The 26687-nt window shown below is 37.7% G+C and overlaps 5 protein-coding genes, 2 non-coding genes and 1 pseudogene across 12 annotated transcripts in view; 5 read left to right on the top strand and 3 right to left on the bottom strand.

The window, feature by feature from the left end:
- Window positions 1-11787, top strand: part of LOC116289420 (supervillin) — a 41907-nt gene extending 30120 nt beyond the window's left edge. For all 5 annotated transcript variants that reach the window (XM_031696358.2, XM_031696349.2, XM_031696367.2 and 2 more), the window contains one exon: window positions 10459-11787. In XM_031696358.2, coding sequence (XP_031552218.1) covers window positions 10459-10545 — 87 coding nt within the window. In that variant the 3' untranslated portion in view covers window positions 10546-11787. The remainder of the gene's footprint in view (window positions 1-10458) is intronic.
- LOC148908657 (uncharacterized) lies at window positions 2612-10425 on the top strand (annotated as a pseudogene).
- Trnad-guc (transfer RNA aspartic acid (anticodon GUC)) lies at window positions 3024-3095 on the bottom strand. The gene has a single exon. It is a non-coding gene; the product is annotated as a tRNA-Asp (tRNA).
- Window positions 4878-6292, top strand: LOC148908658 (uncharacterized). Its single transcript, XM_089035363.1, has 2 exons — window positions 4878-4903; window positions 5025-6292. The coding sequence occupies exon 2, from the start codon at window positions 5039-5041 to the stop codon at window positions 6290-6292; it is 1254 nt and encodes a 417-aa protein (XP_088891489.1). The 5' UTR covers window positions 4878-4903; window positions 5025-5038.
- Trnad-guc (transfer RNA aspartic acid (anticodon GUC)) lies at window positions 10286-10357 on the bottom strand. Its single transcript has one exon. It is a non-coding gene; the product is annotated as a tRNA-Asp (tRNA).
- A 535-nt stretch (window positions 11788-12322) lies between the features above and the next one.
- LOC116289412 (U6 snRNA-associated Sm-like protein LSm3) lies at window positions 12323-14010 on the top strand. The gene is made up of 3 exons (XM_031696329.2): window positions 12323-12462; window positions 12958-13053; window positions 13649-14010. The coding sequence occupies exons 1-3, from the start codon at window positions 12334-12336 to the stop codon at window positions 13730-13732; spliced, it is 309 nt and encodes a 102-aa protein (XP_031552189.1). The 5' UTR covers window positions 12323-12333; the 3' UTR covers window positions 13733-14010.
- A 485-nt stretch (window positions 14011-14495) lies between these two features.
- LOC116289401 (tRNA-dihydrouridine(20a/20b) synthase [NAD(P)+]-like) lies at window positions 14496-17846 on the bottom strand. Of its 2 annotated transcripts, none has more exons than XM_031696312.2 (11): window positions 17713-17846; window positions 17552-17578; window positions 17300-17394; window positions 16994-17069; window positions 16865-16906; window positions 16613-16747; window positions 16081-16195; window positions 15634-15727; window positions 15418-15503; window positions 15084-15171; window positions 14496-14667 (listed from the first exon to the last, which is right to left on the bottom strand). In XM_031696312.2, the coding sequence occupies exons 1-11, from the start codon at window positions 17838-17840 to the stop codon at window positions 14519-14521; spliced, it is 1035 nt and encodes a 344-aa protein (XP_031552172.2). In that variant the 5' UTR covers window positions 17841-17846; the 3' UTR covers window positions 14496-14518. The 2 variants fall into 2 exon arrangements, 1 of the variants encoding a protein (XP_031552172.2); XR_004196329.2 differs by having other exon boundaries at window positions 14650-14667; window positions 15279-15503.
- A 480-nt stretch (window positions 17847-18326) lies between these two features.
- LOC116289446 (mitogen-activated protein kinase 14) lies at window positions 18327-26636 on the top strand. Its single transcript, XM_089035391.1, has 13 exons — window positions 18327-18549; window positions 19216-19366; window positions 19928-19986; window positions 20081-20192; window positions 20562-20591; window positions 20723-20770; window positions 20908-21022; window positions 21114-21189; window positions 21302-21377; window positions 22334-22412; window positions 22654-22763; window positions 24025-24088; window positions 24202-26636. The coding sequence occupies exons 1-13, from the start codon at window positions 18434-18436 to the stop codon at window positions 24282-24284; spliced, it is 1119 nt and encodes a 372-aa protein (XP_088891517.1). The 5' UTR covers window positions 18327-18433; the 3' UTR covers window positions 24285-26636.
- Window positions 26637-26687: the final 51 nt, after the last annotated feature.

The following is a 26687-nucleotide window of genomic DNA, read 5'->3' as shown; positions in this document are numbered from 1 at the left end:
CTCTATCAGAGGATTGACTTTCTGTAGATGTACTTGTGCTTTCTGAATTATTGTACAGTCCAGCCATCCAGTAGGTGAATTAATGATGTCAAAATGACTGTCATTGAGGCTACCAAGGGAAGCCCTCTTGTCTAAAACCCCTTTAGTCACTTGTGTTATTTTGACATCCGATTCATCATCACTGGAATCAATAATTGATGAATAACTAGTAGATACAGCACTAGCATTATTACCAATGATTGTACTTTCCTTTTTGTCCAATTTAGCTGCTTGCATTTGTGGAATACTGTTTTCACATTTTAATTGGCTTGTTGATGCAGCACTAACAGTGTTGGCTTTTGAAGAAGAAGAACAAGTGGTAGGACCAATAGAACTAGATGCAGTTACTTTGGCTGCTTGAGACACCTTGCAATTGCTGCACACCCACGTAGTTTGACTATTGTTAGGCATTCTTTTATAGTCCAGACACTGGAGATGGAAAAACTTTCCATTTTGGCAATTTTCACTGTGACATTTGAGAAGCCTTTCATTCATCATTGGTGATGAGCCACATACACAAATACTGTCCAGTTTCAAAGCTTGATCATTATGTGTGCACTTAGTAGAACTTGCCTTTGATGCTTTTCTTGGCTTTTTGCATTGAAATTCTGCTAGCAAGCGGCAGTTAGGACAGTACCAAACATCAGGGACTGAATCTGATAAATGCAAACATGTCTGGTGAAATTCCTTTATTAGGCACTTTGGGTTACTGCAGTGAATAGTTCTTCCTTGAGAAGGCATTCCACAGTAACAAATACCAGAGGACTTGTTTGCTGGTTTTATTTCAGGTAAGTGCTGTTTTCTTGTATACCATCGAGCAAGAATCTCAGGTAGTATGCATGTCTGCCATACTTTTGTAACTTTGGGAACGATAGCTTCCCAGTGACTTGTTTCTGGGAGAATTCTTTCAATGAAGACTTGAGGTTTGTTTTCGCTGAATGCACACACGACAAAGTCACAAAATTGGCGACCAGTTATAGACAATTGTTGCTGCACTTGGTAATAATACTGGTGCTTTCTCTTTAGTCGAAATATTCCATTCACTTTCTCTAGGCAAGAACTTTTCTTAAGCACATAACTTTCAAAGTCCCAGTTTTCAATAATGTAAGGGCACTTTACTTCTCCACACCCATCACCACAACAGGAGCAGGAACAGAGGAAATCAGGTGTTGCATGCATCCAGGGATGTTGCTTATCAATGAAAACTCCACACTTTATCAGTACAAAATCTTTGTGGTTTGCAGACATGAGATGGTTGTAAGTCTCTATGGCTTTGCCTTCATTTTTGATTCCATGATTGATTGCTTTAGATTGCACACTAAACAACTGTGGATAGCAAATGTTTTTAATAAGTGAGATAGATGGTTGGTCAGGATTTGTATTGGCAACAGAATAACTCATTGAAGCCCCAACACGACCAGCTCTATGTTTAAAAAACGCAGTTCCTTTTGATTGATCCCTTGTTTCCTGTTCTATTAATTCTATCTCGGAATCAGAAAGAGATAGTTCGACTTTGCAGCACTTTTGTAACAGCTCTGGGTAGTTCAGCTTCAGATTCTCATGATTGTAAAGGGATGGTATCGTTAGAACACGCCGACTTTTTAGTACAAATTGATCAGCATAAGGAGCCACTAGAGAAAGAATGACAGGCTTTTTTTGGCTCTCATTTAGTTTTGCAAAGAAGGTTTTCATATCCGTTTCTGTAGGGGTGACATTTGGGACGGACTTCGTTTTCCCTACCGGAGTGCTAGTCGAAGGTTGTACACCATCAATTTTAACGTCTAATTCATCTTTCAACTTTCGAGCTGATTTAAAATTGATGTCTTCAACTTGAGCGTACGGTACTTCGTTTACGTAAGTTGGGAGTAGCCACGTACATTTCACTTCTGTGCAGGCCAACTTTCCATGTATACGATTCCACGCCTCAATATAAAACAGTACGCTCCCTACATGAGAGCAGCACTCTGCTAGACCTGCTTTGCAACCAAGGCAGTGGGCAGATATTATCGTTCCTTCTCCATTAGCGATAATCCAAATTGGTATTGGCGGTTCATTCATTCGCTGCGAATGACGAACTTTTCCTAACACCACGAACTTATTTCCAATGGCTTTTCCTTGAACGCTCGTTATGAAGCCCGATACCATTTGATTGTAACTCTCTAGACTCTTGAAAGCCTTGAACTGCCTTAAAGTATAGAAGCTGGTTTCCAGCACAAGATAAGAGAGAAGATCGGTGGCTTCGATCGGTGGCAGACATTCTGCATCTAACTTCTCGCCTTGTAAACACGCGGGGTCGACTCCAATACCTTCGATTTTTTTTAAATATCTCGTTCGAATGTGATTTTCAAGCTTTTTGGCGTATTCAGATAAGACAATTGAAGAGGTATCTTCAATTCTTTTCTGTTCTTGGGTTTTGTTTTTTGAAATATCGACGAGTAAATCCTCGGACATCGCATAATTCGAATCAAAACATAAGCGCACGTGTGTGATTTGACATATGCTAATGAGCTTCCTGTGCACCAATATGGCGGACACTAAGTTTTAATCCGCTCGTGACGTCACGTGAAAACCGAGAATACTACCGAGGATTACATAGTAACATTGTTGAAAAGTATCATGAATATCACGTCGAAGGACAGAATGGCTTTTTTCCCCGATTTAAATTATAAAAGGGTTTGCCAACAGCAAAAAACTATCTGCACTTTCTTTTATATCTGTGTTTATGTTACGCACTTATTTCTTTTTTGCTATCAAAGCAGAATTATTAAATACCGTTTTCTTCAAACGTCGGACCCGTTAGTTTGTCCGCGCAAGAAAAGAAAAAGTTTAATTTGCCAAAAAAAAAAAAAAAAAAAAAAAAAAAAAAAGAAAAGAAAAAAAGAGGAGGGAAAGGGAAATGTTGATATTTGATAGAAAAAGTAAAGAGTATCGCACTTCGAGAATCACACTTCACGACAGAAAAAGTAAAGTAAAAATGTAATCCTCTCCCCGGCGGGGAATCGAACCCCGGTTTCCCGCGTGACAGGCGGGGATACTCACCACTATACTACCGAGGATTACTTATTAAAGTTCGGGACCATAAATATACAGTATTCTTTGTTACAACGCTAGAAGAATTAATCTGATAACTATATGTAGATGATGGCTAGTAAACACTAGCGTTGCACACCTACCTACCAGCAATCTGTCAAAGACACTATTAACTCTTTTATTTCTGACGGCAGTCTTCCAGCTACTGCCAACAATCTTATCATTAACACTCCCCGCACCTCTCATGTTTACTTTTTACCTAAAATTCACAAACCTAATAATCCTGGCCGTCCTATTGTATCAGCTTGTAGTTGTCCCACCGAACTTATTTCTAGCTTTCTTGACTCTCTTATGTCACCTATCGTTCAGACTCTACCCACTTACATTAAAGACACTAATCACGCCCTCAGGATTTTTAATGACTTTCATTTTCAAAATTCTCAATCCAAGTTTTTATTTACCATGGATGTTAAATCTTTATATACCGTCATTCCTAATGATGAAGGTCTCAATGCTCTCAAACATTTTTTTGATCTTCGCACCGTTTTAGAACCGAGCACTCCTACTTTATTGCGTTTAGCTGAACTTGTCTCACCCTTAACTGTTTTTCCTTTGGCGACCGCTTTTTTCGACAGATTAACGGTGTAGCTATGGGCACCAAAATGGGACCTAGCTATGCTAATTTATTTGTTGGCTACATCGAACAATAGATTTTTGATCTCTATCCAGGCATTAAACCTGAGCTTTTTGGTCGCTACATTGACGATTGTATTGGTGCTACTTCTTGTTCAAAACAAGACCTAGATTCTTTTATTCTCTATGTCAATTCTTTTCACCCAGCTCTTGAATTCACTTGGGACATTAGTGAAACTTCTGTCACATTTCTTGACATTTCTGTGAGTATTTCTGCTAATCATCTTAATACCACTATTCATTATAAGCCCACAGACTCTCATTCATATTTACTTTATTCCTCCTCACACCCTAAACACACTCTCAATTCTATTCCTTTTTCGCAATTCTTACGTTTGCGCCGTCTTTGCAGTGACGACACTGATTTTTCTCACAAATGTCAAGAAATGCGTTCCTTTTTTCTTAATCGTGGTTACCCTATTACCATCATCGACCGTGCTATGCTTAAAGCTTCTTCCATAGATCGTAACACTGCTCTCACCCCTAAATCACGCAATTCTAACCTCAACCGCATTCCATTCACTATCACTTACCATCCTATTAACAACTCTATCAAACCTGTCATCAATCGTAACTTCAATTTACTCAACTCTGATCCCACCACGTCCAACATTTTCAAAGAACGCCCTCTTTTTTCTTTCAAAAGGGACCGTAATTTACGCTCTTTCTTAGTTAAAGGTGTACTTCCTTCTAATAAAGAACCCGGTACTTTTCGCTGTTCTCGCAAACGTTGCTACACTTGCCCCTTTGTTGCTTCACAAACTTCTATTAAAGGTCCCAAATCCACCTTTAATATTACAGATCATTTTGATTGTACTTCTTCTAACGTCATCTACTGCATTCAATGTTCACGCTGTAACATGCTCTATGTTGGAGAAACTGGCCGCCGATTAGGTGATCGTTTTAGAGACCACCTTTACGACATTCGCAAGAAAGATTATATTTCACAAACTCCGTTCGAAATATATGAGAAAACAATAGGTAGAATCCTGCCATTTGTGCTTCGGACCACATTTTAACGCACTCCACTCCCCTAGAGTTTAAATATTGATGACGTAATCCCAGAATCCCGTGCTGCACTAAGTGCGAAGTCACACAGCACCTTTCATCTTTTTCTGCTGTGCTTCGGACGTACGATAAGGTAAGTGGTTACTAACCGTGTTTTTATCCTCTATTTTATACCTTTTAGCCTACTCCTATACCCAGAATCATAAATAATCCCATTCGGGATACAATTGCTTGTAATATTTTTGAATTTTTAGCTCTAGTTGCTACAATGTCTTCTCGTAAACGATCTAAACATTCTTCCCGCCACACGGACAGTTCGTCCGAATCAACAAGCTCTAGGCATAGCAAACGACAAAAAACATCCCAAGTGGACCAAAAGGATATAAATTCAGTCTTCTCAACACTGAAGGAAATCCAAGAAGCGATTTCAAAGACGAATAAGCGTATCTCAACTCTCGAAGTTAACATGGAATATTTCCCGCCAAAACACACCGAGATAGATTACAATGATCTGCTCTCAGTCCAAGCAGAAGACACAGACCTGGACTACGATCTCCCAGAAGATCAAGAAGGGACACAGTCCCCATCAGACTCGGCTGAAAAGCCACCCAACTCGGCTGTTAAGCCACCAAACTCGGCTATTAAGCCACCAAACTCGGCTAATAAGCCACCAAGCTCGGCTGTCAAGCCACCAAACTCGGAGGATAGACCACCAAGCTCGACTGATAAGCTACTCAATCCAGGCTCCGAGTCTCCAAGAACTGAAACTGCTTCAACAAAAGGCGAGAATACGCTAATAGATGATGAAATGTATGACCCTGGGGCCACACCATCCTCCTGGGAACCAACCAAGGGGCTATCAACCTTCCTAGATAAGCACTTTAGGAAGAAATTAAGCCATGACCAGGTGTCAGACATTCTTGAAAACTTCAGTGTTCCCTCACTTGATTGCCTAAGGGCACCCACTCTAGATACCTCAGTTGTAAACCAAATAAACAATCCACAAATAAAAAGATTTGTCCAGAATCGTGATAAAGACCTATGTTTGGCTCAAAGAGCTTTGCTAAACACCACAGGTCCACTTTGTTGCTTACACGATGCCCTCTCATCGGGGAAAGCAGTGTCACCTGACGAGGTTAAGAGTATTTTAGAACAAGCCTTATGCTTACTAGGCTCTTCAAATTATCTCCTTTCAACTGTTCGCAGGAAAAGGGTCCTAGCGACTATTAACAAGGAAAAAATTAACCTGGCAGATGAACCTTTGCCTAATGCCAAAACTATGCTTTTCGGTGAAGATTTTCCCACCTTAGCCTCTAAACAGGCAGAACTTAGTAGGGGTCTATCCAAAAATCTCTCAGTCCCCACTAAAAACCAACAACCAAATCGTAAATCTAATTACAATCAAAGGTCCAAGCAGTCCAACCAGTCGCGCGGTTTTTCCAAATACCAAAGTAGCCGCTCAAAAAACTACCGGTCCTTTCGCCCCTCAAAGGGGACAAATCGGGAATCAACAGATTCCTAAACAAATGGAGGGAAATAACCTCAGACCAAGAAATCCTAGACATTGTTACAGGGTATCAAATTCCCTTTCGTTGTGTTCCAGTTCAAAGAATTCCAGTTGTGACAAAATCAACAGAACAAACAAAACCGTTATTAGACGCAGAGATTCAAAGACTCCTGAATATGGGAGCAATCTATGTGGACCCCTCCCCAAACGAACCAGGCTTTTACAGCCGCTTGTTCTTGGTGCCCAAAAAAGGAGGATCCTTCAGACCAGTCATAGATCTGAGTCATCTCAATCATTTCATACAGAACTCCCACTTTCAAATGGAAAACATATCGTGCTTAAAAACAATCCTAAGGAAGGGGGACTTTATGACGTCTATAGATCTGAAGGACGCGTACCTATCAATACAAGTTCACAAATCTTCTCAAAAATACCTGAGATTTTTGTGGGACAACAAATGCTACGCATTCGAAGGTCTCCCCTTTGGTCTAAATACAGCACCAAGAATATTTACAAAACTGACCAAACCGGTCGTCTCGTTTCTTCGAAAAAGAGGTGTACGCATGTTAGCTTATCTAGACGATTTTCTTCTGTTGGGGTCCACGATGACAGAGTCCGAGACCAACACATCAATGGCATTGAAACTGCTGCAAGACCTAGGTTTCACTATCAATTGGGGAAAGTCCCAGCTGAAACCAAGCCAATCCATTACCTTCCTAGGGTTTATAGTAAATTCAGAGACACTAACTCTGAGCCTACCAGAGGAAAAAGTCCAGAAGGTTCTGGACAAATGCCAGAACGCCCTGACCAACCCAACTATGATGGCACAGGACGTAGCAAGCCTACTCGGCTCTCTGGAATCAACTCGCCTGGCAATACATCAGGCCCCCTTACACTTCCGACGTTTACAGATTCAACTTATAAAGCACCTTCGAATCAACGAACACAACTACGAGACACAAATCACCCTAAACCACCATGCCCAAGAGGAGCTCAGGTGGTGGATAGCAAATATAAGAAAGGTAAACGGAAGTCCAATCAACCCTCCGACCTCAGACCTAGTCATAACAACAGACGCCTCCAAGAAGGGCTGGGGGGCAGTTTGCGAGGGCACCACCACAAACGGTCGGTGGTCCAGCGAGGAGAAAAAGCTGCACATCAATTATCTAGAACTGAATGCAGCATTCCTTGCCTTAAAAGCGTTTATGAAGAACCAACATCACAAGGCTATTTGCTTGAGAATGGACAATTCTACAGCAGTTGCCCACATAAACAACAAGGGAGGAACCCGGTCGAGCATACTTGTCTCCCTGACGCTGGAAATATGGGAGTGGTGCCTACAAAGGAAAATCCTGATAAGCGCACAACATCTCCCTGGGAAAGACAATCACATTGCAGACAAGGAATCAAGAGAGTTTCACGATTCCAGCGAATGGAAAATAAGCTCCCAAGTCATTCAGCCTTTCCTCAAAGATTGCAACGTCGACCTATTTGCCACACGACTGACAACCCAACTGCCACAGTTTGTGAGCTGGAGGCCCGACCCAGAAGCCCTTCACACGGACTCCATGACATTAGACTGGGGACCCCTAAAGGGATATGCATTTCCACCATTCAACATGATCCCTGCAGTCCTTCGCAAGGTATCTCTAGACAGAGCAGACCTCACACTTGTAGCCCCAATCTGGCAAGCCCAGACTTGGTGGCCGATACTGCTCCGACTTCTCATCAAGAATCCAATAATGCTTCCCAATACGAGGAACTTACTGAAAGACCCAGCCTCAATCGAAAGGGTCCACCCATTGTTTCCGAGACTACACCTAGCCGTCTTTCACATATCAGGGAAAACTTACAAACAGAAGGCCTTCCTGAAAACGTTACCAAGATACTATTGTCAGCCACTCGACCCTCCACACATAAGGCGTATGAGTCCGCATGGCGGCATTGGAGCAGCTGGTGTCATAAATCAAAGATTAATCCTGTTTCAGCAAAATTAAACCAAATTCTGGTGTTTCTGTCAGAGTATTTTAACACTGGAGTTGCTTACAGAACCGTTAATGTTGTTCGTTCAGCTATATCGTCTAGCCACAATAAGATTGACGGTTACCCAGTTGGGCAGCACCCACTGGTAACACAACTGTTAAAGGGTATGGTGAATATCCGACCCCCCAAACCAAGATACAATCACACATGGGATGTCACAAGAGTAACAAAATACTTGTCATCCATGGGAAGTTCCAGAAAATTGTCATTAAAGCTATTATCACTCAAACTTGCCATGTTATTTGCACTCTCATGCCCAGAACGAGTCTCTTCCCTGTCTAAACTCGACTTGCGATACTGCCAAGTACTTCCAGAAGGCATCTCGTTCACCTTGACTTCTCCGAGAAAGCGAGGATCTCCTGAGGACATGGCCAAAGCCTTCTTTGCAAAATTTCATTCAGACAGCAAGCTCTGCCCAGTTAACACTTTTCAATGTTACTTGAAAGCCACTAGAAAGGTTAGACCACTGATTCCCTCTTCAAAACCAGATATTGTGTTCATCTCATTCATCAAGCCCCATAAACCTGTTACTTCGACCACTTTAGCCCGCTGGCTACGTGAAGTAATAAAAGCCGCTGGTATTAACACAGATATATTCAAGGCACATTCTGTACGAGGTGCTTCAACAACAGCTGCAGCAAACAACAATGTCCCAATAGGTGACATTATGAACATGGCAGACTGGACATCACCCAGTACCTTCCAACGCTTCTACTACAAGCCAGTACATAACAGCAGCTATGCTAACGCTGTCTTGAACACAAACAAAGCTTAGTTCTTCTAACCCAAAGTCATTTATATTGTTGAATACGTTCAAGTTACGAATAAATGTATTAATTTCACAAACTCACTGTGTTAATGTCTGCATTTATTCAGACATATTGTTGAGGGCGTTAAAATCTACCTATTGTTTTCTCATATATTTCGAACGGAGTTTGTGAAATATAATCCCAATTATACAAGGGCCGCGAAGCGGCCTGAAAGTATAATTGAAATTATATTAACAAACGAAGTGAGAAATATATGAGATACCCTCCCGCCCTCGTACTTGTCAAATATTAACAAATGACTAGTCATTCCCATCATATATTTCTCATCGTGGAGTCTCTTCACACAGGCGTTAAAAAGATGAAAGGTGCTGTGTGACTTCGCACTTAGTGCAGCACGGGATTCTGGGATTACGTCATCAATATTTAAACTCTAGGGGAGTGGAGTGCGTTAAAATGTGGTCCGAAGCACAAATGGCAGGATTCTACCTATTGTTTTCTCATATATTTCTCACTTCGTTTGTTAATATAATTTCAATTATACTTTCAGGCCGCTTCGCGGCCCTTGTATAATTGGGATTTATCTAAACCAGTTGCTCGGCACTTTAACTCTGCTAATCACTCTGAGCTTAATGCTATTGTTTTTGGTCTGTGTTTAACCCACTGCAGCAACAATCATCGTAAAACAAAAGAAATGCGCTTAATTCATTCACTTGGCACCGTTAATCCCCACGGGATGAACGAACGCTTCGCTTATAATTAAGTTATTTCCCACCTATTGTTGCTTTCGATCCTTTTGTTTTCCTTTGTTTTATGGCTTGCTTTTTTCTTATTGGTTTGTTTTCTCTCTCCTCTACTATATAAACATCTCTCTTACTCTTACTTTCCATTGACTCCGACGAAGGACTAACGTTCGAAACGTCAGTTACTATTTTCACTACGGTGTATAACTTATCATTCTACGATAATTGTTTAATCTGATAACTTATAACTGAGGACTAATTGCTTTAGTTAAATCCAACTAATCGGTCAAATATTTACATGCAAAAAAGTCTTCAATTAAAGTTAATTTTTTTTTTTTTTTTCTTCAAAGCCTGCACTTTTCGCTATTAATAGGCTATAACTTATAGCCTAGTACTAGTTACTGCGAGTAATCATACAAGTAAAGCTTTTCAAACAAAAACAAAAAGGTAATCCTCTCCCCGGCGGGGAATCGAACCCCGGTCTCCCGCGTGACAGGCGGGGATACTCACCACTATACTACCGAGGATTACATGATGAAGTTTGGGGTCAAAAAAAGACAGTATTCTTTGTTACAACGCTAGAAGAATTAATCTGATTAATTAATGTTTAATTTCTTCTTATCAACAGAAAGCGTTTGGAATGTCGAAGAGCGACTTCGAAAGCATCCCGACATGGAAGAAATTGGGCTTAAAAAAGAAGGCGAATTTGTTTTAAACCCAGAAAATCCACTCACACTCACACTGCTAAATTCTGATATTTAATACCTTTACGTATATTATTTCAGTTAATATTTCAGCTTTTACGTTGCCACTCGCTAGTGTACAGCCGACTCAGGAATCGTAATGAAAATTAGTTAATAATGAAGTAATTTAAAACTTGTATTTATGATTGAATATTTATAGAATGTAAACTTTTGGGCTCGATACGACATCGATACGACACACTGGTTGTGCAGCAACCCTTAAAAGTTGAAATCTTGAAGGTTTATTTTCTTGATCCGAGATCCACAGTCCAATCCAGTCCCATTTATTCCAGGTTGTTTGGCGTTTATCAAAACAGGAGCAACTCTAGAAGAATCCAAGATACACAGCTAATCGTAATCAGGCTTTATGCAGTATTTCTTTAGCTTTAGTTTTCCGCTTCAAATTCTTGTAACAAAGTTAGCTTTTCTCCCTTTCCAAGGAATTAGCCTGCGTCACATAGGAATGGACTATTTGAAACTTTGGTTCTGGATATCATTTTCTGTCAGAAACACGTTTGTTACTTTTTTTAGTGTCTTGGGACATGCCGGGAAAGTTTTTTCAGGATCACTTGAAGGAATCCAAAAGCATCGTATTGGTTGTTATTTTATTGTTCTAAATTGAAGCACAGAAATGATTAATAAATTACAAGCCTATGGGCTAGACATGTTTAGTAGAAGTAGAATAAGTAGAGTACGAACTGTTCGCAATAGACTTCATTTTCTTTTGTGGATAGCAACCAAGATGGCGTCCATAGCGACGTCATGCATTTTAGTCACGTGGTTGCACGCCACTAAAATTCATTCACCTGTAAATGGCTTTGGCCTTCTTTTAAGATAATTGTTTTGATCTTATCTCTTTGATATTCTTTTTACCTCACTAAAGCTCAGGTCAAACGTCAAAATTTACATGAGGCGTACGCATTGAATACAATTAATAATAAAGACGGCCTTCTTTTATGTCATTAGGTTCGGCTCATGTGAAATTCGACGTTTGTATTCGGTCTAAGGCAATGAATATAATTTAGAATGAAGTACGGCAACTAGAATAATCAGAATTGTGATTGTTAAATGTGTAAATACTGATAAAAAGAAAAAATTCTCAGTGCACGTGCTAGACTAAATAATTATGATTTGTTAAGCTCAACACATGAATTGTTAAATCCTTGAAATAAAGAATGAGAAAATGTATTTATTAAATGAATCGGTTTTAGATATTTGGTCGAATTTTGAGTATTGACTCACAAACAGGAACTATTTCGGCGGTTGATGCGCAAAACTAAAAAAGATTCTACTGACATCCCATTTAAAAGTTCTAATTTTCCTGCGCCTCTTTCAGTCTTTTATATCTTTATCTCCGCTCCATTCGCAAATAATTTTGACTTGCTCTGCTCTCCTTAAGAATCTCAATTGCAATTCACCTCTTGAACGCTAGCCCAAAACGTGTTGGATTGTGTTACGGTCACCAAAAATAAATGGAAATGAATTGTGCTTCTAGACGGACCCCCTTGGGCAACCCCAGCCTACGCCCCTGTTATCTTTTGCTATTTGTCTTTTCCTTCTACCACACCCTTTCCTTCCTGTCAGATTTTACTTTTTTTGTTGGGGGAAGAACAGGAATAAAAAAATGAAGAAAAAGAGAAAGAATTAACGAACGAACGAACAAACGAATGAACGAAGAAAGGAGCGAAAGTCATTCAAGCCACTGCTGGGCCTGGGTACTACCAGTTCCTCCAAGTGTCTTGTGGGTAATTCGATTCAAGATGGCGGCAGAAGAAGAGAACGTTCCATCCAACACTGTAGAAGAACCACTAGATTTGATACGACTGAGTTTAGATGAGAGAATATATGTTAAGATGAGGAACGATAGAGAGCTCAGGGGAAGACTGCACGTAAGTTTTCTTTGCAGACTTGATTAAATGAGATTAGTTTCCACATAAAACACACGTGGTTAAATATCAAGCTCATAATCTTGACAACTGGAACGTATGTCAGAAACTGTACTAAAATGCCTTTCATTTTTGTCAGTTTTGTTCGGAATAATAATTTCAGACGTAGTTAAAATTTTAAGGTAGAAATCTTTGGCTGTGTTTTGGGAAGAAACTGAGTTGTATAATTGAGTTCAAGGTTTTGCTTTGCATTGATGATGTTGACTATTTTAAGAGAATTAAGACTTATTAGTGCACTTTATGCAAGAGCTACTTAACATACGTCCCTCGAACAAGAAAATATTAGTTTAAAATAATAAAATGTACAGACAATCCAATGACTAAATGAAAATTTACAACTAGGAAGGAATCTACAGTTATAGCTGAACTTGAAAATTTTGATTATTTGTTTGGTTGCTTATTGAAGTATGCATGGGTGCATATATTTTGCTATTGTAGGCATTTGATCAGCATCTAAACATGATCATAAGTGAAGTAGAAGAGACTATAACGACTGTAGAAATCGATGAAGAAACATTTGAAGAACTATTTAAAGTAAGTAAATGACATTACAGTACCTTTGACAGCTGCCTTTACCTTCCCCGAGCACTACCCCTCCCCCTGAAGGGATGGGATCAGGTTTTAAGGTAGAAGATGATTTTGATAATGTACAAGAGTTTACTTAATGCTTATTACTGTTTTCAATGCTAGGGACTGATCCAGACAAAATTTGCAACAGGTTTATTTGCACTAGACTACTGTCAATATTGGCATAAATCATTACCCTGCATGCAGGGCTTAAAAAATGACTGGTTAGTTGCCAGTCACAATGATCAGCCAAATTAGTTAGTTCAATGTTACTGATCAAAATGACCAGTAAGCCAAAAATTTGACGGGACAAGTTTCATATCTGGTCATTTCATGTTTGTCTTTCTTTCATGGGTAAAGGTGATCGATGTGCCATCTTAATTCATCTTTTGTTGTATTCTTTTGTGGTAAGGTGTTATCATCAATGGCTGTCATTACTGTAACAGAGCTTTATTTGCCCCCTGGATGCTCCAAAATACATCGTGTCCAAGATGGCCACCATATTGTCAAAGTATTTCATTAATATTGCTTGGTTAAAATAACCATATCTTTTCTGTTTCAGACAACCAAAAGAAACATACCAATGCTGTTTGTCAGAGGAGATGGTGTTATTCTTGTTTCACCACCATTGCGAGTCGGACTGTAGACTTATTTGTATAAAAAATTCTTTTTTTCCTACTTTTACTTTGTAAACTTTTCTTCAAGTTAACATAAAATACTTTATTTCCCTGTACATTAAATTTTTAGACTTCAAAATATCTAGATCAGACAGCAAATACTCTGTATGTTTTTGTATATTAGTTAATGGTGAAATATGTTTACATACATGTCAGAATTATAACTCCTTTATGTGTACTGGTATTTAAGACCCTAATAGTGAGACACATTAAAATAATTATGCATAAATAAAAGAAATTTGGTACATTTTTGTCTTTTATTTTTTCTTTGTATGAATTTTTGGATATTAACCACAAACATTTGAGTTTCATTTTTGCCCCAAAATCCACTGTAGGGCATTAGTCATCTTCAGGGTAATTTTCTTTGGCTTTTGTCGATCAGATAAATTATGTAGATTGGGGCAAGTCTAAGAGCAAAACTAAGACTTGAGTATGTTATTTAATTACTAATAAAACAGGGTCCGGCCCAAAATCCATTTAAAAAAGCTCTTTAGAAAATAAATTTGAGCAAAATAAATAAAAAATAATCATGCATCAAGTGCAAAATTCATAAAGTCCTGATATATAACTTAATTTAAATAAGTGTAAAATTCTTGTATGATAGAGTGCATGCACTAAACCCGTGAATAATATTTAGTACTAATAAATAGTAATTCATACAGAATCCTTTGTTTCCTATTGTTTGATTATCACTATTTAGTACTAAAAATTAGTACTTGTTTCACGGTTTAGTGCAAGCACTCTACAAAATGGAATCATAAATTATTATTCATTAATTGGGTGCAGACAGTCGGGGATCTTGTAGAACATCGACTGTTGCAATTCATGTATTTTATGCCATAATTATCTTCTAAATAATCTAAAACTGCAGTTGTACTCTTGAAAGTGTTGAATACTCTTTTCTCTGTTAGGAAATTAAAGAATAATATTTTATTAGCATTAATAGTACCTGGTAGGTTCAGATGTTATTACCATGTGGGATTCAAGGGTGACAGCAGTAGTACACTTGTCTACCTGGTTCCTTGACCCGGTATCACTTGTGCATAGAGTTTGTTAGGCCTCTCGTTGATTAGGCCAAACAAAAAAATAAGTGTGTTTCCTGTTGCACAACTGACCCTAATTTTCTTGCCGATTCTTGCCGACCCTAATTTTTTTTTCATTCCCAAATGCACCACAGGGTTCCCAGCCAGCTCATTTCCACTGTTGTATCAGTAAAAAAAATCCGACCTACCGACCCCAATTATTTTTCTCATGCAACAGGAAACACACTTTTTTTTTTTTGGCCTTAAAGGGAGTAATTGATTGGAGATTGACACTTACCTGCTTTGGATAAAATTTTATCCAACATGAATATAAGATGATGGTGGAATGCAGAAAATGGAGTGCCAAGGGACAGTGAAATGTCAATCTGAAAGTAAAAATAAAATCTCAATTAAACTAGTTATTGTAAACCTTACGCATGAGGTAATTGAAGTGCAACCAGTGTCAGCACTTATAAAATTACAATGCAATTACAATAATTATGAAGTTGGTAATCCTAATCTAGTATCCTTTGCATCCGGTTTTAGTGCATCATGCCATGTGATCTCTCCTTTGGATGGAGTGCCATGACAACAGTCATATTGGATGCCAAGGAGACTGCTTCTAATCATACCCAGTCAGATATGCATTGTAATGGAGTACAATCATACCCAGCATACATTGCTGGGTTATTTAGTATTCCTTGCGCTGCCATAACACCTATGAATAATAAAAGATAAGATATAAAAATCTAACAAAATGAATAAAAAACTTAACCATACCATTCATCACAGACAAAGTATCTAGTATATCTAAGTCATACGATCAAGTGAAATGACTTCCAACCTACCATTAACTCCCGTCTGTTCATAAACCTTCATAACATCTGTTTCACATTTTATGTCTCCATTGGCAATAACAGGTATTGATACACTGTCCTTTACCTAAATAATGAGCATGAAAATAAAACTTAACAGTTTTGTGTCTATTCAAAAGATATTTTTGTTCTGTTTTTTTCTTCTTCTCTAATTTCCTTGCATAATGAAGCAAGCCTTGGTGGTGGTACTAACATGTACAGAGACCCAAATTCTTAATCAACTTTTTGGATCCAGAATTTGGTGGACGTCAATCAATGCGTTTCCATGACATTCCTTAGGCACATGCCCTTAAAAGATTTGTCTTTTCTGACAATGCTGGAAAACACTGATTGGCGTCCACCAAAACTCTATTATGTCTCAAAAAAAATTTCCTGATTATGATTTCGCGCATGTAATTGAGAAGCAGTGTAAATACTAACCAGCTTTACAACATCCCAGGTTGGTGGTTCATTTCTTTGTTTCACTGTTCTGGCATGGATGCTTATCCATGATGCACCAGCATGTTCTGCTTGTCGACACAGTTCTATAGTTTTGCTGTCATTACAAGATCAAAGTAATATATTTAAGAAGTTTCATAATGTTTGATATAGATCCTTTTAGCTTGCCTCCTCCACAAGCTACTCCATATATTCTATATTCGCTATATTCTATATTCTTTGTTGGGATCCCTGTATCAAATTATATGGAGCAAAAAGAGCCAAGGAGATGCCTGTGGAGGAGGCTACCTTTTAGCTTGGGAGTAATACTTTTCCACATCAGACCATTTCTCATTCTTAAGAGTATAACTTCTTTGTTTAAGAGTTGCACAGGAAAGACACATGAACATGGGTCATACTGTAACTCAAACAAAGAATCTTATTCACCAAGGAATGACATGTGGTCTATAATGGTAAGACACTGCACCACAACAAAATCACCACAACGAATAAGGTTTATTCAGTTCACACTAACCTAGGATCTTTATCAATTCTTATTTTGATAGAAACAGGTAAATCATTGACTCTTGATTTCGTTTGTCGTACCATATCTTGAATCAGCTCAGGTCTTTTTATCAGAAAAGCACCATACCCCTCCTGCATAGCCCACCTAAGGCCGAATGAGAGGTTATAAAGGAAGAAAAAGATTAGACTGCTCTATATGGAAGCCCTTTATATCAATAAAAATTTGACTGCATATATTGAATGAAGAGAAAGGACAAAGTACCTTTGTGGACAGCCACAGTTCAAATCAACACCATCTGCAAACCTATCATTGTATATTAACAAAAGATTGAAATCAGACATTAATCAACTTAAGACGAAACAAAACGTTTGTCATAGACTATACACTTACTGTGCAACCATCTCTGAAGCATCTGCAAAATCTTTGGCACAACTGGCAGCAAACTGGACTATGAGAGGACGATCACCTTGGAGAAATGCCAATGCCAATCATTCATTATTTTCAACTTTAAATTTTGTTAAACTTTCAGATGAAAAGTAAGGACTACATTGAAGAGTTTATATTTGGGCAGGGGACTAGCCCATCCCAGTCACATCACATAGTGCCTGACAAGATACACCCAGGCCCTATAAGTAGGAAAGGTAGGGGTACTGCTATACTATACCCAAGCAGTACTGTTTTCTAGTGTTGGTATACCTGCGTTGGTGGTGAATTCATTATCCCTTGCCTTCTGTGATTTAACAAATGAATCTGAAATAATCATTGGTGTGTAACACAAGTCGCAGCCATATCTAGAAAAAAGTAATGATTAGTAAGCTTAATAACTTAAATATATCGTTTTTTTCTTCTCATGATATAAATATTGAAACTTAATTTTACTTAAGCTCACAAAGAAATTATTAGACTAAGAATAACAGTGAGTTAATTTAATAAGAAAATATAAGTTACCTCCTAACCAATTCCCTAAACGCTAACCTAAAAAAGGATAAGACAATTTCAAAGTTACTGTAGACACAAATAAGCTTATGCGGGAAATCTCGAAATGAGGTGACAAGCGCGAGCAAAACAATGCGCACCTAAACAAAATTACGTAATTCTTTGAAACTTACTTTGAATACCTAACCATTGGAGCACAGATTCTTAATATTTTCTTTTCTTCAAACAATTCTAGAGGTTTTTTATACTGCCAAGGCGAGCTCTCAATGTTTTCTTCGTTTTCTTCATCTTCGTCCGCCATGTTGAATTCTACCCAGCATTACTAGCAAGCGGTATGGGGAGCATTATTTACCCTAAAACTTTTGACTTAATATCAAAGACGTCCCTGTGAAATAAAATCCTTTTTCATGATTTTCTTGGCTAAATTATCAGCCATAACACAACAATAAGAACAAAGACATTCTATTTAAAGTTTTATTCACTCTTAAAGCGTTCTTAGTAATTTCTTGTGAACTTTGGAAGCTTGGGGCATTCTTCCTCTACATCAGACACCTCCTATTCTTTATGTCCCAAACATTATAAATAACTGTAATTCAACTTTGTTGACACGATTAATAGAAATAATAGCCTTCTTCATGAAGTTTTCAGAACACAATAAAAGCATAATTATTGAGATAAAAGGTTTTTATCTGTTTTTTTATTTTTTATCGAAGTTCCCTTTCTAGGTTTCTTTGGAAGGCCCCCTTCAGCTATATGCGCGTAGAGGACGCATTTTGCCCTTGATACGCGCACTTCCTTTCAACACACCAAGAAATGCTTCAAAAATAACTCCACATTTACAGCTTTTTCTCCCTAACTTTCACTTTTCTTCTTTCTTGAGCTGCAGAAATACAAATGGCAGATCTTCCACGAGGTTTTTATCGATCAGAATTAAATAAAACGGTCTGGGAAGTTCCGGAAAAATATCAAAATTTGAGTCCTATCGGAACTGGTGCTTATGGTCAAGTTTGGTAAGTAAGCTAAGATAACAACCCTAAAAAACCCTGGAAAAACGTTCTTCAGTGGCTTGCCTGGATAGTATTTCTTACAGGAGTCGATGTTAAACCTTTTTAAAATATATTTATCAGTATTCGCCACGGTTTCTAATTGACATATATCGGTGTTAATGATTTTCAACACCCTGGACTTGTTTGAAGCTTCTCTGAAAGTTTTTAACATCTTTCACTCTTGAAGTATTAATAACCTAACAGTCGTAGTGATATATATTTTTGTGTGTTGTATTGTAGCATTTGTAGTTATTTGTCAGTACTTGCTTAGGGTATCATAAACAACCCGTAAACATCGGAGCAGAAGACGTGTTAAAATGCAAATAATACTGCTTACTGTATATTATATATCAGTTTCGAAACTGTTTGTTCAGTTGAAAGGAGTGCTTCGTAGTTTATAGAAGATTATTAGCACTAATGTATGGTTTAGATATGTGCAGGGGATAACTAGAAATGGAAATATGTCTAGCACACTGAATGATATATGGAATGGCAACAACAAGACATCACAACATAACTCTCCCCCTCCCCCCTCACCCCTCACCCCTCCCCCCTCCCCCATAGACTTAGCTAGCCACCCTCCCCTCTGGTTACACTGGCAAATGCATAATTCTTATAATTCTATTACAGTTCAGCTGATATAACAAATGGAGGTGATGGTGATGATAGTACGCCAAGATCGGTTGCTATTAAGAAGCTTTCAAGACCATTCCAGTCACCAATGCATGCCAAAAGAACATTCCGAGAACTAGAACTACTACGACACATGAAACATGAAAACGTAAGTTAACTTCAGTACACTAGTTGTACCTCCAGCAATTATCTTTTGGCCTTCAGGCCATCTATTGACCAGCTGTTATCTTGAAGTTGTTTTACATGCTATGAGTTGTCAGCCTGATTTGCTGGTCTGCCAGTATCAGGAGTTTATTGGGAGGCAAGTTGTATGTGTAGTTTAGTACTGATTCATGCGCCATTCCTATTGAATTGAATTAGCCCGACTCACAAAATCTGTTTCACTTTAATATTTTTTTGTGTGTGTTGGGCCGATTATTGGATTTCGGACCAAAATGCAACGAATGGTAGTGTGTAAAACCTCCCGATAGACCCCCAATACTGTCATACCAGTGAATGGGGCCAACAAATCGTAGCATGTAAATCCACCTTTTGGCCTGGGCTTCCTGTGATATGAGATAGATATTATAGAAAACTGGGGCGTTAGGAATGACTGGAAGAGTAGATGGTAAACATAACATCTTTAAATTTTCCAAGTATTGGTGATTCTTAAAGAGTTGGTTACACTAGGATTTTATTTGCTGAATGCACCTTTTTTAATATTTTGCAGGTTATCAGTCTGCTTGATGTTTTTACAACTTCCTTGGTTTATGAAAACTTTCAAGATGTGTAAGTTAACAATTACAATGTAGCAGTTTTTGTTATAACATTATTATATCTTGAATACTCAATGTTTATCCATGATCTGTCTGCTTGGTTTTAGATATATGGTTACAGAGCTTATGGGAGCAGACCTTAACAGTATTCTAAGATTTCAAAAGCTGACAGATGAACATGTTCAGTTTCTGGTTTACCAAATTTTGAGAGGTCTAAAGGTAATAGAAACTAAAAGATTATTATAATTATTTATGATTATAATCATTATTATTATTAACTATTGATAAAAGTTTTCACTCTCACCCCTCCCTCCCTCAATCTATCCATCTATCTTCCCATCCATTGTGTAGTTCCAGAAAAATATCCATGCCCCACCATGGAGGAAATCAGAAATTCCCAGGGGGTGTGGGGTCTGAGGAAAAATGAAATTGCAAGGAAATTCCAATTTTTTCCAAGTTCCTCTATGGTGGAGTATGAAAGTTTTCTGGAACCGAAAATTCATTCAAACTTGTTTCTGTCTGTCCATCCATCCGTGAATCGACATTATAGGTAAATAAGTTTACTAAGTACCATTCTTTTGTTTTCAGTACATACACTCAGCAGGAGTTATTCACAGGGTAAGTAGGTCGTTATTACATTAAACAATAATTGATGCTGACACTCTTAGTTACTCTAAATTTCATTTCTTGAGAATATTTAAGCAGCTAACAATTCAGTGCTCGCATCTGAAATGTATCTTTTTTTCCAGGATTTAAAACCCAGTAATATTGCTGTCAATGAAGACTGTGAGTTAAAAGTAAGCAGTTCAATGGAATTGGGGTTGAATTTACAACATTAAACCAAATTCATATACATTTTATAATGCTATTTCTTCTAGCTATGATCATCATTTTTTTTGCACATTTATATGCTTACCTCATTTTTTCCTTGTAGATATTAGACTTTGGTTTAGCTCGGATGACCGATAATGAGATGACTGGATATGTTGCCACAAGGTGGTATAGGGCCCCAGAGATCATGCTCAACTGGATGCATTATAATCAAACTGGTTAGTTGATAAGGATGTGATAGCTGATGAGTAGAGTTACAAATAAATCTATTTTTATCTGACACATTTTGTTTATTTGATATGTTAATAGTTGACATCTGGTCTGTTGGTTGTATCATGGCTGAACTTCTTACAGGGAAAACATTATTCCCTGGCAATGATCATATCCTTTGAAAAAATGCAATAATCGGTCATCAATTATTTAACATTGATTTATTTCATTGTTTGATCATATTCCATATTTATGATTAGAGGATTTCTTAACTATGCCTCACATATTGACCAACTGACAAAAATTATGAAACTTGTTGGCAAACCATCTGTAGACTTCTTGCAAAAGATAGTTAGTGACTCAGTAAGTATATAGTGGCCAGGGCTTTAAACAATGGCTGGACATTGAGCAATGTCTGGTCAGAACAGTGACTTGTCCAGTAAGATCTTTGCCTTGCTGGTCATTTTGACCAGTAACATTTAGCCAGATATGAGGCTGTGACTAAGCTAAAACTAATTTGGCCTGTGATTCTGACCAGCGACTGCTCAGCATTATTTTAAGCCTGACTGTCTGACTTAGACCTTGCTGACTGTCTGACTTAGACCTTGCTGGCTGTCTGACTTAGACCTTGCTGACTGTCTGACTTAGACCTTGCTGACTGTCTGACTTAGACCTTGCTGGCTGTCTGACTTAGACCTTGCTGACTGTCTGACTTAGACCTTGCTGGCTGTCTGACTTAGACCTTGCTGGCTGTCTGACTTAGACCTTGCTGGCTGTCTGACTTAGACCTTGCTGACTGTCTGACTAAGACCTTGCTGGCTGTCTGACTTAGACCTTGCTGACTGTCTGACTTAGACCTTGCTGGCTGTCTGACTTAGACCTTGCTGACTGTCTGACTTAGACCTTGCTGGCTGTCTGACTTAGACCTTGCTGACTGTCTGACTTAGACCTTGCTGACTGTCTGACTTAGACCTTGCTGGCTGTCTGACTTAGACCTTGCTGGCTGTCTGACTTAGACCTTGCTGGCTGTCTGACTTAGACCTTGCTGACTGTCTGGCTTAGACCTTGCTGGCTGTCTGACTTAGACCTTGCTGACTACATAGATCGAACAATTTCAAGGGGGGTGGCTGTTACATAGAAATAAATTTATGATGTCCTTTGTAGATGTTACCTTATTCTTTAAAATCTTACTGATTTTACAAACTTGAATTGAGGCTGAATTAGTCACCCAATCCTTGCTGCAAATAGCTTGAACAGGTTATTTTGTTTACCTACTTCTCTTTGCTTTCAGTTAATTGATATCTTAATCTATTCTCCAGGCAAGAACATACATTGAACAAATGCCAAACTACAGCAAGACACCATTTACACAATACTTCCTTGGTGCCAACCCCCAAGGTAAATGGAACCTTCTCAAAAGTATCGCAGATGCAAAGTTAACATGGAAATACAAAAGAAATGCCACAAATTCCATCGAGAAAAAGAGTGATTTCTTTTGTATTTCCATGTTAACTTTGCATCCACAATATTTTTGAGAAGCCTGGGTACATTCAGATTGAATCAAGAGATTTTAAATTAAAATAAATTTATATGAGTGGAATGATAAACAGAGAATGATATGAATGTTGTATTTCAACAGCTGTTGACTTGCTAGAAAAAATGTTAAACCTTGATGCTGATGAAAGAATAACTGCCACACAAGCCCTCAGTCATCCTTATCTTAGCAACTTTGCTGATCCTAATGATGAGGTAGGTAGTGAATAGTTATAGGAAATAATGAAGACACCTTTTACTGCAAGGATGCTTGAACACCATGAACACTTCCGGGGGGTACTCCCCTATATTCGCTGTACGGGTAAGTGCTGCCAAACAGGGTATGGTTTTCAGCGATTCTACAATTCTACTCTGGAACAGGGTACATAAAATTGCGCTCGCTCTGGAACAGGGTATATGAAATCACGCTCTCTCCTCTCTGGAACAGGGTATCCATTTTTGCAATACCGGAACAGAGTATGGTTTTCAGCGATCTTGCTCTAGAACAGGGTATGAATTTCAGAGATTTTACTCTGGAACAGGGTCAGGGTCAGGTCAGAGGGCTCTGAGCAGCACATCCCTACCCTAAACGGGCAAGAGTACCCCCCTCCCATGGGGAACACACTCAGTTTTTTTCACTTTATTATTTCCTGAACTTTCTAAAGTTTCAGACTCTCTAAAATGAAGCATTGAGTTCAAATCCATTGAATGACAATCAAGATAAATCTTATTTCCAATTATTGATGATTTACAGTATTCATTTTTTTAAGTAACAAAAAACTTGAAGTGTTCACGGTTCAAGTGTCCTTACTGTAAATTTGTACGTTTTATTTCCCATCAATGTGAAAAAAATATTTTAATAGCGACTGCATTGCTTCAATGTCTGTACTATAAAAAAATTATTATTATAGCCTTATCAGGACCTAGACAGACACAATTCCCTATGAAGTTATGCCAAATAGTCTTTCTTTCTTTGTATTGGGACTGAAATTATAATAATTTCATGTTGTGTTTATTAGGTGCTTATCTTCACCTATTTATTTTCATGTGTATACAGTTTGTATATTTATCTTCATAATTTGCACGTTTATACGCATATTTGATCTGATGGATTTCAGTATATGGTTTATCGCTAATGGGTTTCAGTGTACGCAACTCTCAGAGAAGTCATACAAGTTTCCAGTAGCTCAGTGGTAGAGCATCCGTCTAAATAACCGGAAGGTTGGGGGGTCGACTGCCATCCTGCTACTCTGATTTTTTCTAGGGTTGTTGTATTTATTAGCGTGCTTATCTTCACCTATTGATTTCATTTTCATATGAAAAAACTGCTATATTACTTATATAACCTTTAGTATATAGCCTTATATATGCCTCTATGTTGTTTCTAGTACCTTGATAATGATGTCATGATGACTGAAACGTCGCCCAGTAAAACGTTTCCTTATTGTTTTTGATTAATATTATTCCTTTATTCTAGCCCATCTGTGATGCTTTTGATCAGTCCTTTGAAGCAAGAGACCTCACCGTGGAGGAATGGAGAAGTATGTATCCAATCTGCTATGACTATTCTTTTTAGGATAGAATACTGTTTCAATCTGTTTCTGTAAGAGTGGATTTTTTCTCACCTATTTGTCATTGTTCTGTTTTTTTGTAGAATTGGTATACAATGAAATCATGGATTTTCAAGATAAGTCCAGACAGCAGGCTATGGATGTTGCCGAACCAATGCAATCATAGAAATACTGTTTTACAGATATTTGCTTTAATAGAATTAGACATATTTTGCTCTCAAAACACAACTGCTTTAATTTTAACCCTTTAGACATTTCAGAGGCCATTTGTAGCACAACAACACAGTGAAGAATATAACTAGGGTCTTTTTTCAACTGCAACATAGTTATAGAGGTTATTACACTGCTAGTTGTTTATTACATAGAAAATATATAATGGGTGCGAGGAGATATACGAATTTTATCTTCAAGTGTTCAATTGATATCTCATGAGTGAGCGCAGCTCACTCGTGAGATATCTAAATTGAACACGAGAAGATAAAATTCGTATCTCCAAGCAGGCATGTAATATTCTGTTTATTATATAGATATCAATGAAACTTAAATTAAACAAAAGCTTAAAAATTCTTTATTAAGATAGCAAGCCAATTCAATAGCGATATCTTCACGTGTGAAAGATATGGTATCTTCCACTGGGTGAAAGATATCAAGTTTTCGACACTAGAGAAAACCTGGTATTTCATCGATATCTATATAATGAAGCCGGATAATTTTACGAGTGAAAAAATGCAGCTTCACAAGTAAAATGATCCAGCTGTAATACACAACTAACATTGTAATAATTAGTTTATTGTACTAAACAAAAAGAAACTGAGAAAGAATGCCTGCAAAACAATCATATTTTATTGTAAACAAGCAAACTTGAAAGTCACGAGCTCAAACCACTGATATGAGCCACACAAAGGAAAAGAAGAAAATTTCCTCGTGATGACATCAGCAAAAAGCTTGTCCAAAACCAGTTTACAGACCATGTATTTTCGCTCAGACTGCAATATTGCAAGGCTGTCAACCCCCGAGATATTCAAATCAGGAGAATTGATAGGGAAGGGACATGACGTCACAGCACGTCAAAAAGCGCGCAAAAAGACATCTTTCGCTTTGTAACATTTGATGTGATTGGTTTATTTCTGACCAATCAGATTATCGCTTATATTACAATGGCCTGCTTGCAAGAACAGTTTACGAGGAACGTTTTGATTTTGTTAGCGACTTAAAATAACACAAAAAAACACAAAATAATTGGAATTTTATGGTTGTGAAAGTTGAGTCTCACAAGAAATGGTCAGCTTCTGGAATTATCTGGGAGATTTGAGACTCTAATCTGGAGACCGGGAGATACGGTCCAAAATCTGGAGACTCCCGGTTTATCCGAGAGTTGACAGCCCTGAATTGCACTCGAAAAATGGTCATAGTACATGGGAAATTGATTGTGTATAATGTGTATTGATAATATATACTTCATTGTTTGTACGCTACTAAACTTCCTTAATTGTGGAAACCATCTTTTACAAAAGTTTGAATATCGTGAATAAGGAAAATCGTAGAGAGCATAGAAAAAAGTTTGAAATTTAATAAAAACAGAAAAGTGAATTTAATCATTATGTTAGTATTAATTCATAGGAAAGAAGCATTTTGCAAACTTTAAATTCTTAACTGTTAAATTTATTAATCATGCATATTAGTTATTGGTACTGGTAATTTAATGTGCAAATCCAGGAAATGATACTTACATGAAGTACTCTGGGTGCCAGAGGCTGTGGATTTATTCTAATTTGCCAGCTGTGATTTCCTTTAGTAGTATTTGTTTGTTTACTGATAATGGTTGAGAAGTTACATCATTGTCAATTCACCAGCAAAATTTATTTATTCCCTAAAGCCAAAACATTTTGCTTGAATTTCATCCTTCAAAATTCCAGTTTCTAGGAAGTCAAGGAAGAGTTAGAGTAGGGATATTTTTTTGGGAATCTGTAGCACAGTTATAATAATGATCATACCAGCCATGTGTTTAGGAAAGCAATTCACTTATGATTAGATTATTTGTCGTACTATACATGCATTATAGACCTGGTAGATGTGATCAGGTTTAGATTAAGATACACTTGTACGTAAAAATCGGTTGCAAACACATTTTTCAACTAGAGTTTAAGTAGCTATACTAACAATGCTTTCTAAAAGTACAGCATGGAACAATAGCTAAATGATCATCCCAAAACTAATATAAATATATATGGCCTGTACAGCTTGAATTCTTGCATAACGATCAAAGGACCCTTCTCAAAATAATCTTGGACTCAAGGCTAACATGAAAAAATCACTTTTTCTCAATGGAATTAGTGGCATTTCTTCTGTATTTCCATGCTAGCCTCTCATTTGGATTGAAGGTACTGGATGTAAGATAATTTTGTGAAATGGTCCATTGATTTTAAAGTCTGTGTAATGTTTACATTTTGCTTTTATTGTCTTTATACTGTTGTCTGGGTTTGGTTAGTGTTGCTAATAAATTATGTTAAAGATAGAACCTATCACAAGATTTGTCAGGGTTGTCAAAGTTAATATGATATGACTAATG

The sequence above is a fragment of the Actinia tenebrosa genome, unplaced genomic scaffold, assembly GCF_029948245.1.
Source record: "Actinia tenebrosa isolate PJP-AT-01 unplaced genomic scaffold, QUT_ActTen_1.0 PGA_scaffold3__52_contigs__length_22856419, whole genome shotgun sequence".
NCBI classification, from domain to species: Eukaryota; Metazoa; Cnidaria; class Anthozoa; order Actiniaria; family Actiniidae; genus Actinia; species Actinia tenebrosa.
The sequence above is the reverse complement of the archived record's forward strand: the minus strand, read 5'-3'. Positions and strand labels throughout refer to the sequence as shown.

Excerpts from the sequence above, each read along its gene's own strand:
- LOC148908658 (XM_089035363.1), top strand. The coding sequence starts at position 5,039 with ATGTCTTCTCGTAAACGATCTAAACATTCTTCCCGCCACACGGACAGT.
- LOC116289412 (XM_031696329.2), top strand. The coding sequence starts at position 12,334 with ATGGCGGCAGAAGAAGAGAACGTTCCATCCAACACTGTAGAAGAACCA. Across the intron at positions 12,463-12,957 it reads AGCTCAGGGGAAGACTGCAC|GCATTTGATCAGCATCTAAA; the intron begins GTAAGTTTTCTT and ends TTGCTATTGTAG. Across the intron at positions 13,054-13,648 it reads CATTTGAAGAACTATTTAAA|ACAACCAAAAGAAACATACC; the intron begins GTAAGTAAATGA and ends TTTCTGTTTCAG.
- LOC116289401 (XM_031696312.2), bottom strand. The coding sequence starts at position 17,840 with ATGGCGGACGAAGATGAAGAAAACGAAGAAAACATTGAGAGCTCGCCT. Across the intron at positions 16,748-16,864 it reads AACTGTGGCTGTCCACAAAG|GTGGGCTATGCAGGAGGGGT; the intron begins GTACTTTGTCCT and ends ATTCGGCCTTAG. Across the intron at positions 14,668-15,083 it reads TAAAATTTTATCCAAAGCAG|AGAAAAGAGTATTCAACACT; the intron begins GTAAGTGTCAAT and ends ATTTCCTAACAG.
- LOC116289446 (XM_089035391.1), top strand. The coding sequence starts at position 18,434 with ATGGCAGATCTTCCACGAGGTTTTTATCGATCAGAATTAAATAAAACG. Across the intron at positions 20,193-20,561 it reads AAATTTTGAGAGGTCTAAAG|TACATACACTCAGCAGGAGT; the intron begins GTAATAGAAACT and ends TTTTGTTTTCAG. Across the intron at positions 22,764-24,024 it reads TTGCTGATCCTAATGATGAG|CCCATCTGTGATGCTTTTGA; the intron begins GTAGGTAGTGAA and ends CCTTTATTCTAG.